The sequence below is a fragment of the Heliangelus exortis genome, chromosome 14 (assembly GCF_036169615.1).
Source record: "Heliangelus exortis chromosome 14, bHelExo1.hap1, whole genome shotgun sequence".
Lineage (NCBI taxonomy): Eukaryota > Metazoa > Chordata > Aves > Apodiformes > Trochilidae > Heliangelus > Heliangelus exortis.
In genome coordinates, this window is record NC_092435.1 from 5,834,104 (window position 1) to 5,853,610 (window position 19,507).

The following is a 19,507-nucleotide window of genomic DNA, read 5'->3' on the forward strand; positions in this document are numbered from 1 at the left end:
GGGGCGCGCGCGGGGGCGGGGCCTGGGCCTGGCGGCAGCCGCGGGTTCGAATACGGCAGCGGCCACGGGTCCCGGTGTGACCGGAACCGGGCCGGTTACCGAACAGCGGGCGGTGGCGTTCAGGGGCGGAGTCTCTCACTTAAAATCCCGCATTTTAAATCCCGCAGCCCTTTTCAGGGCCTTCCTCAGCTTTGTTTTGCAACGCTCTTGAAATGATTTCTGCCCCAAGATCAGAAACCCGGCATAAAGCTCCTGAGGAGCCGGGTGACTCTGGATCCTGGCTGTGTTCAGGGTCTGCGTTTATCTTCACAATTCTATTCCGAGTGATCAAACTACCTCTTTGTGCTTACTAGATCTTATTTTGTATTATTTTTATATAATAATTTCAAGACACCTCGGGGCACCAGGCCGGCCCCATCCCTCCGCCAAGGTGACGCTCTGCCCCTGCCCCCGGTCTCTCCGCCCCTTTCCCTCCCCCGGTCCGGTCCCTCCGAGCGGGGCTCCCGGTTTAGGCGCATGCGCGCTGTGCGGCGGCGCGCACGGAGAGCCCGGCTCGGGGCGATCGATCCGCTCCGGAGGCGGCAGCGTTAGCAGCAGCAGCAGCAGCGGAGCGGGGAGCGGTGCCGCGTCCGCGGATCTCGTCGGTGGGCGAGAGCGGGTGGGGGAACGGGCCGCCCCCCGGGCCGCCCCGGCATGGGGCGCTGCTGGGGCCGCCCCCCTCGCCGGGCCCGGCGCGCCCCCGGCCTCTGCCTGCGGCGCCGCCCGCGGGGCCTGTAGTGGCGGCCGCGCCGCACCGGGCCGGGGGGAGCGGCGGCGGCATGAGGAGCCGCTGCGGGTGCCGGCAGTGAATGGGCGTCGCGGCGGAGCGGGCGAATCCGGAGCCGGCGCTGCCGCGATGGCTCAGGAGAAAATGGAGCTGGACCTGGAGCTGCCGCCGGGGAGCGCCGCGGCCCCGAGCGATGCGGGCGGCCTGAGGCGATCGAACAGCGCCCCGCTCATCCACGGGCTCAGGTGAGCGCGGCCCGGCCCGGCCCGGTCCGGTCCCCGCTGTCCCGCTCGCCGGCGGCAACGGGCCCGGCCCTAGGGGGGAGGAAAGGGTTTGGCCGCCTCGGTTGTAGCCCCGGGGGTTGCTCGGGTCCGGCCCGAAAGCCGCGTTGGGGCTGCAGAGCTCGGGTCGCTGCTCCGCACCGTCTGCCCCGAACCGAAGCGCAAAAACCGGGGCGATGCTTTGGGGCACCTCGGGCCTGTGGGGAGAGGTGGGTCCTGGGCAAGATGCCCCTCTGTGTGCAGAGGGGTGGAAAAAGCTTAGGGGGGGTGTGCCGCAGCTTGATTCAAACGTTTTGGTTTTGTTTTCTTTTGGTCCGCTGTGTAACTGAGAAATACACGGGTTAGACAAAGTAGGGATCTCTGCTGTGGTTCCAGTTTGGTCAAAATATAAATCACTGCGCTATGTAGAATTACAGAAAAAAATGTATTTAGAACGGTGGAATGAAGAACTTAATTTCACGAGACCTTGAAAATACATCAGGTTTATTTCTAGTGTAAAACAAGGTATCATTTGTTCTGGAATGTTGCCGCATGATGCTAATTTGCATAGTAGGGATATTGCCATCAGGTTGTAGCAGGTGGTATTTGCGAGGGAGCTGGATGTTCACCTTTGGTTCCAGGTCTTGCTTTCTTCAGGTCTGAAGCAGAGACTGTCCCAGGCAAGGGCCAGTAAGGTAGCTCTCAGGTATGCATGATCACTTATAAGATTTTTGAGTATGTTTGTAACTATTTCTTGCCTTCTGTGGGCTCTTACGAAGTTGGGAGATGTCCCCACCTGCTACCTGGTGTGGCTACCATATAACTGCAGGCTGGTCCATGTGTTGCTGCTAGTATTATATCTGCAGTTTAGGAGAGTATGTTAACAATAAAGTTAATAAAAGATAGTATCATAAACACTTACTTTTTGTTTTTTAAACTTCGTAATTCTGTAAGGAAGTAGATATCAAATGACAAACAGATCTCCTAAATTCTTTTTACCAAAATGGTTAACAGTGCAATGCAGGTCAGAGGAAATAATAATTGTTGCCCATTCTGTAATGATTTAATGTTAAGTAGACATAATTGATTCTTTTACATAATCATAATGAAACTGATTCTTTTACATAATCACAATTAAACAACTATACATTTACATTTCCATGCAGTATAGAAGTGTTGTGAGTGGCAGTTGTTCCTCAGGGAGGTTCTGAGAAGGTAAACTAATTATGTAACTTGGAAGAGGTGGTTTTATAATCTCTGGCTTTTTTTGAGTTGTTTCTTACAAACTGTGAGACCCTTGAAAAATAAACAAAAAACATCCATAATCATGCTGTAAGTAAATTATTTATTTCAGGGCCCGGGCAGGTAGAAGGGGAAGCTGTGCATACACTGCACATTAGGTGTTCATACAAATTAAACTGAAATGCCATTGAACAAATTTGAGGTGGTTGCAGTGGCTTGACTGTTAGTTAGGAATTTTCCAGCAGAAAACTGTTTTTCAGGATTGCAGCTCTTGGCAAGAAACTTCATTTTTTCCCAGAATGATGTTGTTGGGTAAACTGAAACAAAAGCTCATGCTCTTGGACAGCTTGCTTTTTCTACTCTGCCTCATGTTTTGACTGCTTTGTTAACAGATTTAGTAAGGAGCTTGGAGAATGAGTTACTGTAGAGCCAGATAACATTTTTAAGAGCAATGTTAGCTGTCATGGAACTTTTGATTCTTGTTTTCATGCTCCCTACATGGAAGTGTTCCAAGGCCAGGTGGGATGAGGCTTTGAGCGACCTGGTCTCTTGGTGGTTGAGCAACCATGGCAGGGAGGGTTAGAACTAAATGATCCCTAAGGTCCCTTCCAACCCAAACTCTTCTGTGACAATATTTGTTTTTAATGGGAACTGTAAGAATTTTCTGTGACAGGTAAGTCTGAGATGTGACCAGATCTTGGGGTTTTTTTGCAAGGGAGGTTAGAGGTAAGGATATTGTAGGGATTTTTTTTCTCTCTTTCTGTTCTCCTTAGCACTGAATATTGGTTGCAGCCTATGGTAACGTTACAGAATCATTCCAACCTCTTTTCTCCATTCAGGCCCTGGATTTCAGGATGTTTGTGTTGGGTGTGCATCCCAACCAGTGCACCTATAAAGAGGAGTTGTAGCTGTTGGCCTCAGTCAGTAGATCTCACCTCTAAATGTCAACTCATGAATCTCTTGAAGTTTCTCCTGTTCTACCACCTGTCAAATGGCAACTGTTTCATCTCCTTTGGCCATGAACCGAGTGAAGCTTCTTAGAAAATTGTAAATAATGTCTGATGATTGGTACTTGATGCATTAATCTTGGCAAAAAGCACAGTGCTTAGGTTGATTCCTGTTGGCTTTTATTTCTCAGTATAAGCTTTGCTTATGTTTTTATTTACTGATGGATAAAAGCTATCTAAAACTTATGTGCCTGACTGGTGCATTTTAACCTGGAGGATTTTGTTAGTGATATGTCTCTAAAGTGCATTATGATTATCAGTCTTTAGAACAAAGTGATGCTGTTGGTCAGATTAGTTTTAAGAACTTGGACTTGTGTGGGGCTTTTGTTCATGCCAGGTTAGCAGCTGAGAGAAAAAGATGCAACTCAGTGACATCTTGTAACTTGGATCTAATTAGAGTCTCACATTTGGGTGGGTTTGTCTGTGCAGTTCCTCAGTGATTTTTAAGCATGGGGACTGTAGAGTTGTGAGTCAAAATTTTTATCCAAGTGACCATAAAACTTACTTAATTTCTGCAGTTTTGTTCACTAAGTGCTAATCAGGGGCTGTTGATAACACAAGTGATCATCAGTGGAACTTGCCTTAGGAACCAATAGAACTAAAGTTGCCTTGAGAAATGAGCTCATTTTATGTCAAATATTTAATCCTACGTTGTTTAAATGGCCACGCTGCTTCCTGGTTAGATAGGTGACTGTGGTCACAAGGCTTAGGGCTTTAGACACTGATCTAACTGTATCCTTAATTTAACCTTCTCCCCCCAAAAGTTCAGAACTTAGTAAATGTTCACAGTGGTAAGATTTTTCAAGATATTGTAATTTTTAATTCTGTTTTATCTGTGGCAGCAGGACTGTTTCCAGTTACTGGTTGTATGTCATTTATATAAATTTGTTCTCTTGAGTGACATTTAAAGCAATATGAAAGCTGTAGCCATTCCAAACATAACACACTCCCATAGAAATCAGCAGTCTTAACTTTTTTTTTTTTTTTTAGTTATTCTGAAGCCTCACTGTGATTAATGAAGTCCTTAATTGAGGTTTGGGGGAAGAGCAGTTTGGTTTCCTCTCTCTGCCAACAAGCTAGAAGAGTTCTTGCACGCCTGTCTAGTGCTTTGTCTTGAAATGACAGCTGTCATAGCATTTGAAACTGAGCTTATATTACTCTCTGATAGGAAGGAAATGGCTTTTGCATTTGACAAGTGTTTCTTTTCACAGTGACAATTCACAAGTGTTCCAGGCCAACGTTTTACGAACCCGCAGGAACAGCACCACGGTTATGAATCGTCACAGTCTGGTAAGAAAATTATCAGAACAACTGCATTAGGTCCAAACCAGAAGTGTGCAAAGAGGATGAAAGAAGAAAATGAGGCAGTAGTTTGTTAAACTAATACCAGATGTTTTAAGAAGCAAGGCTCTGAACTGTGACATTAATACGCTGTAAAATTTTATTTATGGAGCGTTTGGCCTTGGAGAGGACTTAGATTTCACTGTGATCATAGCTTTGTAAAATGCAAGCAGATGTTCTAAGGTAGAATAAGAAAGGTGGTTCACAAGGCAAACTAGTTACATAGGTGTATTGTTATTCAGTAACTAACATGCCATTAATTTCTGATTTTTGAAAAAAAAAGGGCAGTAATGATGTAATCTTAAATTGACTTTTACAGGGTAATGACAGAATAGACTGTTGGAAGCAGCAACTAATATAACAAGATATAACTGGCTGATAAAACATGAAGATTGAGACTTCCAGGATGAATTATTTGATATCTCTTAAGAGATGTCCATTTTGTCAACTTCTGTTATTGCAGCTCCTCAAATCTGCTTTTTTAAAATATTAATCAAAACCCAGAGAAAATATTGCACATTTTGTGTTTTAGTATCACACAGATTGTGGTGCAGAGGGTGTGATTTTGATTGAGAACAGCTGCACAGTATCACCCAGACAGCATGAATTGCTAACCTGTAAAGGGTTAGGTTGCATGGGGTAGTTATTTCATCTAACCAAATGGGATTTTTGATCAGACTTCTATGTGTAACCAGAAATGTAACTTTCCCCCTAAGAAAGCCTTAAGAAACAGGTAGACACAGGATGACATTTGGTTGAAATTAGTGTTTTGGAAAAATTAAGCTGTGTTTGGGTCAGAGGGGAGCAGTATTGATTTTCTTTTAAATATGGGAAACCAGGTCCCTGTAATGCTAACATCAATTATCTTGGCTTTTTATTTACCTTTTGAAGATACTTTAGAAATAATTTGCTAGCCCCATGTTAGTAGCTGAAGAACAGTACTCTCCTGTTTTCTTGACTGATGCCCCTTAGCTAAAATTCTGTTCTAAAATCAGGACAGACAACTACTTCAGCCAACTTTTGCATCTGTAACAGAACCATGATATTTCTGTAAAAGTCTGGCAAAGCCTTCCTCCTGCTAGGATATAAACCCCAACAGAATGTTTTACTGTAAAGATTTCTTTAAACAGCAGTGTCTTGCTTCATATATATTTTTAGGGTGGCAGATTAGGTTAAACCTTTTTTAGGCTTGTGCTTAGATGACAGGAGAAACAAAGGCAGAAGCTGAATTCATTGTGCTTGCTGCAAAAAGAAAGCTCATGTAGGGTGCCCTGCCCAGAAGTGGCTGGGAAGCAGGAGTTAGGGCACTGATGAGCTTGGTCACAGATGTGCCAGCTCTGCCCCTCATAGATGTTGCAGTCTTGCTGAACCAGAGTTCTCATCTTCAGAGGATGATGCTCTTAACCCTTCACCTCACCTGAAGGTTATTAAGCAGCATAATAAAAGTTAACTTTCTTCTTCATGCCCAGCTGCACAGGTGCAGACAAAATATAGCTGTAATTTTACTAATGTTAAAAATCAAGTTTCTCTGTTGACTGCTAGATCAGTGCTTTGTCTGCTTGGAAATGTTTCTTTGGATTGTGGTCTGGTTTATAGCTCTGTTGAAGGTGATAATGAGGATGGAATTGGAAGGGAACTTAGAGATTATCTTGTCCTGTGGTCTTAGCCCAGGATTGTCCATAGGTAAATAATTTTGTGAAACTAAGCTTTCAGCTTTAAGGACCCTGTGCAGCCTCACCTGGTATTCTTGCTGTAGTAAGTGTAGTTTTATGATGTTATGATATTCTAAGAAGCTAGATGACATCTACTTTGGTACATTAGATTTTGCAATAAGTTGTGTAGTTCAAACCCCACTTTTTTGCACTTAGGAAATCTAATCCAAGTTTTATTGGATTATCAGAGTGTAAGCTCTCACTTTCATAAGTAAGAGGAAACTCTAAAATGCTCTGATAACTGAGGGTTATGCACTATCTAGCTCCATCTTCAGGGCTGTTGTGGTTGTCCCAGTTGTTGAGCTGAATTCTAAAATCTTTTTCTAAGTAGCTTCTCCAAGTCTGACTCCAGCTCCTTTATAATGCTGACTACAGAGGCAGCTGTGCCTTTTTGGGTGGGGCTTAATATGCAATTTTCTGTCACTACATGTAATTGCTAGGGAAGGGTCAGCTAGGCTTAGTATCCACTGTTTATTCCCTTCCAGAATTTATCAGTGGCATCAGTGAGTAAATGCTTTAATGGGTTTTGTTTTGTTTGTATGGCTGCAGGTTTTGTTTTTTTGCTTAAGGAAAGAATTTTATTCTGTGTTTAGATGCTTAGGTACTATTTCAGCAAGAGGTAATTTTATTTTTATATATATATATATATTTTTTTTTTTAGGCTAGGTATGTTCCCTGTTGGGGTTCACTGTGTGGCCCCACAAATTCTGGTGTTGGAAGAAGGCAGAGGGCACTGCAGGGACAGCAGAGGCACTGGGTGCAGGTGGCTGATGACTTTGGTTGTGCTGCCTTTGGAAACTTTTCCTTCAGTGAAAAAGCTTGTCTAGCATACTGGAGAAGACAGGAAAGGGAAGGTGTTTCCCTTCCATCTGGTCATGTAATCGTTTGTACTGTTTTTATTAAACTTTGTGCTTTCATAAAATACTGGGAACTCGAGTAGCCTAATTTTAACACATGCATTGTCTACTTTAGCAAGGACAGAGGTTTCTTTTCACAAGAATTGAATCAAAGGACTTAGAACAGGAAAAAAAAAGTGAGTTTTAAAGCACTGACAAAGCAAGGATCATGGTTTGCTGGAGCAGAGATGTAGGATCCTCAGAGTTAGTGGGTTTAGTTAGTGCATTAGGTCCTACAGAGGAACACCTAACTCCCTTTCAATAATTTTTATTTTACACTGCAATCCACTGGTTTCCTATCTATTCTGTTAACATCAAACCTTCAAATTATGTGGATCACAGTCATAAAATTAGAACTTGATGAATGGAACAACTGCATTTATGCTGTGGAGTGACAGAATGAACAGGCAGGAATGTCCATAACCTTTTCTCTGTGTGAGAATCAAGGTCAGCTCAGGGTTCACAGTGGCTGGTACAGCTTGGAGGAATTTTTATTAGGTGCACAGGATTTTTGGGAGCCTGGTAGAATAGTGAACCTGACCAAAAGTTGACCAAAGATATACTGAATCAAAACATTAAAGCTGTTAGACTTTAGTAGTACATATTATGATGATTAAATTCTGGCACAAACATTAAACATCCTCTGTGTGAGTGATAGGCTAATATCCTTTATAAGAATAGCATGATGTCTTGATTTTTTTTTTTTAGAGGAAGGATTCCAGATATGTGACAGTTTACCATAATCTGTTGTGTAAGACAGCAGAATTTTTGTATTCTCCATAGCACTGATTATAAGATGGTGCAGAAAATGGTTAATTGTATGTTTGTTAGTTCTCCAGCTTTAGCATAATGAAGAGCTCTAGTATTGTTTTGTGAAGTGGATGAACCCGTATTACATACAGTATATAAACACTTAATAATAGAACAAACCTTACTTGCTGAAAATTTTACAGACATCTGGGTTTTTTGGAGGGGTTGTCAGGCCACAGAGAAGTTAAACATCTTTGATAATCCTTGAATTTTTGATCCCTTAACTGGTTATGACAAAAGTCAGATGAGGGTTAATGTTTGAGGGATTGGAAATATATGAAAGAAAATAATATTTTGAGAAAATAATCACTTTTAATTATGTGGTTTTGAGTATGCAGGTTCAGATCATAGTATTGTGGCAAGATATGATGCAAAACTGACATAATTAGCAGAACACCAGTTTTAGTACAGTCCCCTCCAATTTCACCCAAATTGGTAAAGCTCTTGAAAACCAAAAAGCATTTAACTCTTCACCCGCCTTTTAGTAGCTAAAACTGTCAGAGTACTTGTTTATAGGCAAACAAAAATCCAGAAGCCTTTTTTCATAATATGCAGGTTTTGGCTTTGTATTTTAAATTATCTGTGGGGGAGCCTTCTGGATCACTTTCCATGACTCTGAACTGGACATACTCTGGACCACTGAAACGAAAATATTTATGCAAGCATATATATATATATATATATATATTAAGTGTGGCAGTGTGCTAGTTAAAAGCAGCTTCATCTCTGGAGAAGCCTGTGAGTTCTTGTTGCCTGGAATTGCAATTAAGGGCAGGCTGACACCAGCTCAGCATCTATGAGCAGATAAAGCAGTATAATAGGGGAACACATACTGCCATCTTATTGCAAGTAATTAATGTAGCTTCTGTATACCAAGAACGTTAGGGTTTTTTTAAGAAAAAGGGAACAAACCCTTTTTTTTTTTAAGTTTAGGATACTGCTGCAGAGTGGTTACTAACATTCCTGCACCTCTCACACCTTTCTCCTGCAGTTTGTCAGTGTTTCAGCTCTATGTGTTTTGTTTTGCAGTTTGTGCCATCATCTCCTGTCCGTATTCCAAGCAGCCGACTTCATCAAATCAAACAGGTGAGCACAGATTCTTTTATTCTTTTATTCTTTTTTTTTTACATTTTATTTTTTTATAGGTAGTTGGGTTTTTTGCAGTTAATGTGTGAAGTCCTTCAAATGACCATAAATTTTGCTTTGAAAGCATAGCACTGAGTCTGCTGCAGTGTGTCCTGTTTTCAGATGTAAAGGCTTTGCACTAAAAATCTTCTTTTCACTGTGTGATGCCTTCTACTTTATGGAATTTAGAACTCTGCAGACAAGAAGATTGGAAAGAGAATTCTTAAAATGGACATTTTAGAAAGGAAACCTTTAATGTAAACCCTTAGGGTAAAATTTCACCACGTCTTTGGCAGTGGTGCCAGCATAAATATTCAGGGCCAATAACAAAGTGTTCCTTAACTTGTGTTGGCACAAGACTTTACACAGCCAGAACATGAACTGGATAAGGAAGCAGTCTGGCTAAAAAAATATTTTGGATTCTTCTGGTGGGGTTATTTTTCATCTGTATAATTTTTCTTATTCAGATCACTGTACTTGGGCTGTCACAGCATGAGCAGAGGGGGAAGGGCACAAGAGCAAACACTTTGGAAGGGAGGGGAGTGTGTGGCAAATATCTGTTCAGGCTTAAATAGCACTGCTGCCAGACAACAGTCTGCAGTTTAAAGACTCAAGTTTTAAAAGCAAGAAGCTCTGACTCTTGTGGCTCCTCCATTTTATATGTCAAATTTTTGAGAGTAGAATATTTGTAAAATTGGCTTGAAAATGCATGTTTTTATTTTCTTTTATTCACGTTTTCTTAAGCTGGGTAGTTTTCAGTGGATGGTTTTTTACAGTGGATAGTTTTTACAGCATTAAATGTTAAGAAAACAACTTAATGCTTTGAACAGCATTTTTAGAGTGTCATGTCTGAAGTGATGGATGGCTTCTTACCTGCTTCTCACCTCAGATACTTAAGGTGCATGCATAGTAATCCTGAGGAAAATAATTGATTGCTTCAATTATGTAAATAATTTACTCTGAGTGCTCTGAAGCACTCAAGTCACTTGTAGAGCTCTTTTTATCAACATAAAGAAGCTTAGGGTTAATATGCAAATCTGATGAGACCAAGGGAATAAACTACTGTGGCTCTGCTATGTTACATGAAGTTGAGTTTGATAATTCAGTTTCTTTGGAAAATACTTCTGTATTCATAGTTGTTCCATACATTGATTGAAGCAAAGAATTAAATTTCCTAATTTGTGTTTAATCATGACATTTACAAATTGAATTCCATGTCATATGTACTTCCTGGAAGAGATGGGAACCTGTGTGATTTAATCCTTATCTTCTAACTCCTAGCAAACAATCACACAGTTGAACTGTGTTACCAAGTCTCTTCCTGCATGTGATGAGGATTGTGAAGATGTTTAGTTGAACTTGTATTCTTGAAGTGGTCTGAATTAGGGACTTCTTAGTTGACTCAACAGACTGGACAGCATTCAGTGAGTTTTAAGAAAAGGTTCATAACTAAGTGGGGATTGAGTCAAGTTTGCACTTTAATTTGGTGTCAACTTCTCATGTGATTGTACACTTTTGATCACATTTTAATAATATCTTATGGATGTTTTAGAAAAAAATCCTACTGCACTGCAAGTGAGATGCTTAGGGTTTAGTAGTTACTAATACATAGAATAAGGTAAGGATCCAGTCATGCTTTTGAGGATTATCTGTCTCCAGTGTCTGTATTTTTTAGTATCTGTACTAGGATGCATAAAGATACTCTAGCATGTGCAGAATTTTTGGTTCACATTATCATGGGGTGTAACTGTGTCTTAAGATACTAATGAAAATTTTAAAAGCTGCTTGGGGAAAAAAAAAAAAAAAAAAAGGCTTGAAAAAGCCCTTGTAAGCACTTCTTTGGTGATGGTAACTCCTGCCACATCTCTTTACCATCCTCTTGCCCTCACTCTTTCTCCTGTTGCAAGAACTTGAGGTTATTTTTGTTTAACTGAGTTGAATTAAATTTTTTGCATACCAAAGTGAAATGAAACTGGAGCTTTTCTGATTTGCTGTACCAAAGCTGTTCTTTTTTATTTTTGTCTTAATTTTTCATCTGCTGATCCTTTAGGAGGAAGGAATGAATTTGATGAACAGAGAAACAGTGCGGGAAAGGTAAGGATTAAAGCAAACTGGAATAATTAATGAATTCTTCTGTGGGTCTGGGACAATACATTTCTTTTCTTCTTTATAGAGAAGTGCAAGTAGCAATGCAGATGAGCCACTCATGGGAGGAGAGCTTGAGCCTGGTAATGCATTCATGCTTTAATTTGTGTTTATATTCTCAGTATCAGGACACTGGGGACTCTCTCATGTCAACATTTGCATTTATATTTTGATACACCTAATTAAGGTGTTAGCATATCACTGCTTTTGATCAGCAATTTTTCACACTGAAAAGGCACAGAACTATCAGTTGTTCAAGGACACATCTGGTTCCTTGGGCTGGAATGTCAGCAGAAAATTGCATGAATATCTGCCTATTCAAAATATTCTTCCATGTTCTGATAGCAAGTAATGTTTAAGGCTTTATTTGTTGTTAAGGTTAAGTTCATAAATGGCTACTTAAATATCATGAATATGGTGGAGGATGACTTGGGTATCTTACTCATTCCACATCAATCAGTCTGTTTCATGCTAAGCTCCTTGCTCATCAGATTAATTACATGTGCTATTTACAGAGCGACAATGATTTTGAGAAATCATCATCACCAAAGCAAGTAGACTTTGTCCCAGTTTCTCCAGCTCCTTCACCTACCAGAGGAATAGGGAAGGTGAGCAAAATGTGTTAATAATGTTTTTATTTTGAATAGTGCTAAATAAATTCTGGCAAATAAATAGCACAATATTAAATCACCTGCTCCTACTTCACCTGTAAACAAGAAAGTAAACAAGAAAAACCTAAAACTCCAAACCAGAAAATTCCAGCTGGCAGAGGCCCATCTTGGGGATGTGCATTTCTGTAGAATGTTTCAACTGTTAATCTGTTGTTAATAAGCCCTATTCTGTATTTGCCTTCCTTTGGGAATCAGAGGAAGGGCATACAGTTTTATTTTATGCACCATATTCTGTTTAACCAGGCTGTGATGGAATAAATACTTTTCAACTTTCACGTATTCTGCATGAAAATGTCATCTGTCCAATTTTTAATTTTTTTTTTCTCAGTAACAAGAAGTGGAATCTCTGTGTACCCAGCCATGGTCACTTAAATTGATAGTGGGTGGCTTATTCCCTGTGACACAGAGCAGTTGTGACCATATGAGTGTGACAAGTGATTATTCTTAAATAACACAATCTGTTCTGCTCTCAGCAATGTTTCTCACCATCTTTGCAAAGCTTGGTGAGTAGCAGTGGATTACCTCCCAGCCCTAGCCCAAGTCCAACAAGGAGATTTTCCAGGTGGGTACCAGATCATATCAATAACAGAAAATAGCTTGTTCACAGGAGGCTTTTGAGATACCAGAATTTATTATATAGATAATTGATTTCTGATCACACGTACAAATTTACACATTCATGTAAACTTCAGATTTTACAATGCTCTAAAATATTTGTTAGAAATCATCATGTGATAACATTAAGAACGTGGGCTGCCCTATGGCATCTCTTTTCTCAGTGTAGTCTCTCTATTGCCCTTAATCATAAGTAATTAAAATTAATCCTAAGGGGGGAGGGTGGAATGAACCAATTAAACAGATTCAGGGTTTTTTACTGGTGCTGGTTTTAGATGTTGTTTTCAGTGATTTGAGGATACAATCAAAATATCAGGCCCTAACAATCCAGCAAAGTATTGCCTGTCAACTGAGTCAGTGCAGAGCTTTTAGAGTGCCCCAGCAGTGAAATAATGTGATTAAACTTTTTCTGTTAAGGTCTTTCTTCAAAAGAGAAAAGGACTTATTGTTAAGCTGTTTTAATGCCCATTTTCATAGTGTTTTCCACTTAGTAGCTTGCTATCTGGATGTCTTTTGGTTCTTTACATGTTTTCAGACTTCCTCTGTTGTATCCTATCAGTGTACTGTGTGTCTTCTTTTAGCAGGAGAAGCCAGAGTCCAATTAACTGCATTCGACCAAGTGTTCTTGGGTCAATAAAAAGAAAAGGTACAGCATATGATTTTGGCACAGATAGTTAAATGAGCTCTTACTGTTCTGTAAAACCTAATAGATGTTGTGTTCTAATGCCTCCCCAGGGCTGTAGACACATAGATCTGTTAAAAAACTAATGTAACCTGCTTAACCAAACAAGAAATACAACTATTGGTATATTTCACAAATAAAAAATTTTGAATGTCCTGGATAACCAAAACACACAGCTGCTGTAGCTTTGAAATCACCCTTCAAAACCAGAAACTGATGCAGAGACCTTACAGCTTTATTGGGAAATGTTTCTCTGTCATCCTACATTTTCCTTTGAGTTTCCCTCCTGCTTACTTTGTTCCATCTGTTTCTGTATCTTCATGCTTCACCTTTGTAATGGAAAACTCCTGGCTCAGAGACAGCTTTTAAAATACTTCTAGATGAGTTCTGTCATAGCCTATTCAAGCATGGATCTATCCTCTCTTCTACTAGTGTGTTTGGAAATCAAATTAATATGTAGGTTTAGTGATAATCCTGGACCTTCTTCTTGTCAACTGAAAGAGGAAAATGAGGTTTCCTTATTCTCAGCTTCTCTACTCTGGTAGAGCTAGTCAGTGAAGTGATAGCTGAATTAACTGAATAAAAAAGGTTATTCTTTGCTATTCTTTATCTGGTGTCTAAAACCCAGTTCATAACTTGCTAAATTTGCCTCAAAGCTTGGACTAAAATATTTCCAAGAAATAAAAAGTTTCAAATTTCAGCATTGAACCTGAGTTTTACCTATAAAATAATCCATTGGAACAAGTTTGAACCTCTCTTCTCTTTGCTCTGTAGAAGTACGTTGAAAGTAGATTTTAGTTTAAGTGAGCAGTAATTTTTATCTCTCCTTATGCCTTACCAAAGGTGTAACAGAGATGGAAGATCATCCAAAAAGATTATTCCAAGGATCCACCAACATGCTTACTGCTGAAGTTTCTCATCAGGCTGACCTTGGGGGATGGTAAGTGCTATGCTATTTGTTGTGTTGAGTTCATCAGAAACACCACAAATCTCTTTTTATCTAGTAATGATCATGTGTGAGGTTGCTTTACACAGTTTACACAGTAAACAGGTGGTAATATTCCCTAGAATTTTACTCTTTCTGACTGTTAAAATGCTTCACATATTTGGGAGTTGAGCACGTTTAGGAAGAGAGACCTCATAGCTGGCAATTTTTTAGTCTCATTTCAAACTGCAATTAAATGTGAATGCTAATGCTTGGGGTAAAGCTGGGGTTTGGGGTTTTTTTTTTCCTTTTTTTTTTTTTTTATACCTGCTCTTAGTTACATAGGAAAATTAGTCTGTCTGACCCTTCCTGCTGGGAGGAGATAAAAAGTACCATGTAAAAAAATGTAATTACTTGAAATTTTGATTTAGTATTTTAGTCAAGAGGTTAATAATACATAGGGTGTGCCCACACAACTATGAAGACAATGTTGCCTACAGTACATTTGTCCTTTTTGCTTCTCAGCTGAGGAATGTAGCTGTGTGCAAGCTTTGAGCCCATTGCAGTGGTCATAATAAAGGGGGTGTTTTAGAGGTACTTCAAAACCACATCTTTTTTGCACAGCCTGTTTACAGTAGGCACAGCAGTGCAGGTTCTGTTGCTTGCTGCATTTGGTTTAGGAGATGATAGTTTTTAAAACCAATTTGATGCTATCACTGGTGGGAGGTCACCTACAGTTACAGTTTTGTGTTCTGTGAAATATGTAGTGAAGGGTAACAGCTGAAGGATGTGCACAGCTTCAAAAGAGGCCTCTGGGTATATGGTAGCCCAGGACCTTGTAGGAGACAGGGTAAAGGTTGCAGCAAATTGCTCAGCCCAGTGCTTCTCACCTGCATTCCAGTTCTGGGTGAACTGAAGGAAGAAATTGGCAGAATGTTATCTGTGTGTTTGGAAGTGACTGCAAGGTGTGCAGCTGCAGATTTATTTCAAACCACAGGGCTTACTGAGTGCCTTCAAGGATGTCAATTTGTTTTTGAAATGGCTTTATGAAGAATGGAAGCTAATATTTGAAACTTACCAGAAAATGTTCCTCATTTCTCATAATCTGGATGTTGCTCCCTTTCCAGTTTGTCGTCACATGCTCTTGATGACAACAGAAGCAGTGCAGGCTCTTCCTGTGACTCACCAGCTGAAGTTGGCACCAGCACAGGCTCTCCAGTCTCACTTTCTGACTCCAGATCTCCTTTTTTACCAGTAGATCTTACGGCTAAGTTACCAATTAATTAAGAAGCAGAAGCCTGCTAATGGACATCAAGAAAAAGGCTGGATATCCGTGAGACTTTCTGTTGTGTGTTACTGATTCTGTTCCTCATAGGAACTTCCAGAAATGTCATTATTTCTAGAAAACTTCCAGAATAGTTCTTTGAGGAGGAATTCACATTTCTAGTGATTTGTATGACATTTACTAAAATATAGTAAGCATTTGAATTGCAAATATATTTGATGCTGACATCAGTAAGGAAGCTTGTGGATTTACAGTGCAGACATCTTGTTGGCATAAGTTACAAATATCTGTGTGTACATCTGCTTGTGGAAGACTTGGCTTTCCAGCAGCCAGCAGGCCCTGTTCTCACCAATATAAAGTGGTGCTTATGTAGTGACAGATAAAATTCACATTTGTCCTCAGTCTGAAACCAGTGAAGCACCTTATTCATTTTTTTTATTCCCCAAGTATTAGATATGTATATTTTTTGCTCTTTGTATGGAAGGGGAAATATAAGGGAAAGGTACTGATTTTTGTGTTCTATTATGATTGGCTGTTCATCAGTTCTGTGTTCTAATAGATGTCAAAAAAGCAAGTTGGTGAATTGTCAGATTTATGTGTTGGATTTTATTCATGATCATGACTGCTGTTGTGACTAAATGCACATTAGGTGTGGAACATTCTTCTGGGTTTTTGTATTTTTGTTTTTCCCCATTTAGATGATTAGCTAGAGTGGTAGATGCTCTGTTAAAGGTCTTATAATAGGTAAAAATAGTCATAATGTTTGGAACAAAGCATTAAAGACTGAGATTTTAATATTTAGTACTTCAGATGTGCATTATTTTATCAGACAGTATTCTTCCTCATATATGACTTTCATTGGGTGAATTCAGTAAGGAATCAGGATGATCACATGTTTTATCTCCTTATGTCACTTTCTCAAACAAGGATTATTTCTGCTATTGAAAATTTCAGATGCTGATGGGTAGTCTAGAATTTGGTAATCTGAGATTTTTCAGGCTTCTTGTACTGTATTTGAAAAGCTGGTGGGCTGAGGAGTCCCAGTCTCAATTTTAAAATTCCCCATGCAGGAGGAAGAATCTGCAAAGCCCACCACAGACACCTGTTTCAGATTTACCAACAACCTCCTTTTGGTTGTTGACTCCTGTTGTGTGATTGACCTTCCCAAGTTGGGTCCCCATTTAAGTGTCTGAGTCTGTTCTAGGTGGTTTCAAGCCTTCTCCCCCAGGTGGTTAATAATGAAGCAAAATGTTTTATTTTTAAACATTAAATCTTTGTAATGTGTAATAAAGTGAGAAAAGCGTGGAAACTTCCTCAAGGAAGAGAAGACCCCATTCTGAACTCTGCTGTGAAAGATTCATGTGGATGAAGCTTTGATTGACAGCAGGTATCAGAATCAGAAAGGGAAGACTTGGAGTGCAAAGCCCTGGTGACCTGAGGACCCCCAGCTCGTTTCCACATGTGGTTATTGCAGAGAGAAAAAAGGACTTGTTTAATGGTTTTGCTCAGTTCAAGGAAGATATGACGTGGTTTACTTCTGATTTAATTCCTCTTAAATTATTCTAATAGTCAACTTCCTGACTGCAATTCCTTTTTAAATGCAGACTGCCTTTCCTCCTGTGGCAGATGGACAAGTTTGTGTTTAATGTTTGCTCTCTCTCATATGGCATGGTTTTGTTTTGCAGTTTCAGGTATGTGCCAAAGAGTTGCTGTGCGTTCATTCTTTTGTGGTGAGGGCGAGATTTATTTTATTTTTTTTTAACTCTCACTTATTTCTTAAGAATGAACCTCCTTGTGTCTCTTCCAGTCTTTTTTTTGAAGATGTGTCAGTGGAGGGGTTTAATAGTTGCGTGTCTTTTCGGTTGAATATTTATGCTATTTTACAAATAAGTGCCAATAAATGGAAAAATAAACGTTTTGCTTTTTCTGCACTTTGTTAGAGAGGTAACCAGATTCTTGTTTTCATCTGTGATTTACTGTTTTTAAGTCAGCCTGTCTATTGTAACCCACTTCCACCCAATCTAATATAAATTTAAGATGGCCATAAAATCTGTAGCAAATTTTCCAGTTTTCTAGTACAGTGCTATCTTAAAGTTGTGTGACAGCTCCAGGAAAACCAAAGAATAAAATCAAATATTTTCAAAACACTTAAATATCTAAATGTGTCCCTAGTTTATACCTTAAGGGAACTGGTGGAAAAGTTTGGAAGATAGAAGCTGCAGCTGGCAGGTGGACAATGCTGGGCCTCTTGGGAAGAAGTGGGGAATGTTTGGTTTTTCCCTTACCAGGGCAATGGATGCTGCTGGAGAAGAGGTAAAGGGTTATATATCTGCAGTCATTCCTCTCCCTGCATTTGAAAAACAGAGATAATTTGAAACTTGTGGAAAGAGCATCTCCATTTCTTGTCTGTCCATGTAGTCCAGAAGCTGCAGTTATGTGCCTTAGGATCAGGAGACGTGGAGGTTTTTTGCACTGAAATAGAATTGTTTTGGTTGGAAAACCTTTAAGATCATCAAGTCCAACTGTTAACCCAGCACTGCCCAGTTCACCACTAACTCATGTCCTCCAGCACCACATCACAGCTTTTAAATATCTCCAGGGATGGTGACTCCACCACTTCCCTAAGCAGCCTGATGCAGTGCCTGCCATCCCATCAGTTTTCCTGGTACCCAATCTAAGTTGTGCCCTGGCCATTTCCTCTTGTTCCATCACTTGTGACTTGGGAGAAGAGACCAACACCCAGCTCCCTACACCCTCCCTTCAGGTAGCTGTAGAAAGCAATAAGGAATTAATTTTAGAACCAAATTATCCCACAACATATGTGTCTGGATTTAGGGAATTAGGGTGTTCTTCAGTGCACATAATCAGCCCTGTACACCCAGAGTAGCTCATGCTGCAGGTGTTGCCTCTGTTTCACTAATCCCCCATTTACTGATGAACAATGAACACTGGAGCTTTGCTTGAGTGAGTATCATGGTTATGGGACCATTGCACAGAGTGGTTCCAAAGAATGTTTATCAACATGGTAATAGGTGCTTTATATATATAAATAAATAAAAATATAAATATATATATATAATTGCATGGTGTTCCTTAATTGGTCTAAGTTTATATTACAAGTGTCTGTGCCTTTGTCTTTCTCTGAGAAGAAATGGCACCTTGCTTGTCCTCAGGCCATTATTGGAAGTATTATGGTCATATATATGAATATTAAAAAGTGTAATATGTAATTATATAGTGTTACATATAGACTTTTTTTTATTCTACAGCTCTTCCATGGCATACAGCTGCTTCTCTGAGGATTCTGCCACTCCTCTCAAATGGCACCCTTCCAAAGTTGTGCTTGTGATCTGCACTTGATTGCTCTGGTTGAAAACTATCCAGTAGGGGTTTTGGGGGGTTAAACCAGGTCTTGGGCCAGTGTGTCTTCTTTGACAGCTGATAGGTATTTTTCTCCTTTCCACCCTCTCCAGAATGACACAGTTGCTGAGGGAACATTGGTAACTGTGCCAGAGCTCAGGGGGATGGTATTTCTGGAATGAGTTACTGCATTTAGCAGAGGAATAGATACTTCACACTGGAAGAGAGGTACAAGTGTGTACTGAGGTACAAAATGAGCCTGTGCATCAGGCAGATGAACTTGCTGGGGTCTTCCCTGTGTTGTCAGCAAATCAGTTGATGAGAATACTCAGCAGCTGCCCAGGGTCCTCTTGAGACTGAGGGAAGGATGTCAGTTCAGTGGGAAGAGCTGCTCAAGTGGTGGCATTTTTTGCCCAAGTTACTCATGGTTCTCATGGTCATATGGTTCACATGATTACTTTTTCCCCTTGTATGGAGAAAAATCCAAGCCAGAATGTGGGGATTGGGCACTGGGTTTTGTGGCACAGAAATCGTGTCCTGTGTTGTCTTTCAAGCCAGTTTACATGAGGCTGTGTGGCACTGAACTGCCTGCAAGAAACATCCTGCTAAAAATAAGATCCTTTCATTTTAAGTGCATTCATTTCAGCAGTTGGTTTTGATTTTGG

General features: G+C 40.2%; 1 protein-coding gene across 2 annotated transcripts; it reads left to right on the plus strand.

Annotated features, from left to right (window-relative positions):
• The first annotated feature begins 605 nt into the window (after positions 1-605).
• Positions 606-17,635, plus strand: LOC139802350 (P2R1A-PPP2R2A-interacting phosphatase regulator 1). 2 transcript variants are annotated; one of them, XM_071757469.1, is made up of 10 exons: positions 606-1,011; positions 4,487-4,565; positions 9,064-9,120; positions 11,210-11,253; positions 11,333-11,387; positions 11,820-11,912; positions 12,449-12,537; positions 13,172-13,236; positions 14,116-14,212; positions 15,325-17,635. In XM_071757469.1, exons 1-10 carry the CDS (start codon positions 896-898, stop codon positions 15,482-15,484), a joined length of 855 nt encoding a protein of 284 aa, XP_071613570.1. In that variant the 5' UTR covers positions 606-895; the 3' UTR covers positions 15,485-17,635. The 2 variants fall into 2 exon arrangements, with proteins under 2 accessions (XP_071613570.1, XP_071613569.1); XM_071757468.1 differs by having other exon boundaries at positions 775-1,011; positions 13,175-13,236; positions 15,325-17,413.
• The last annotated feature ends 1,872 nt before the right edge of the window (positions 17,636-19,507 follow it).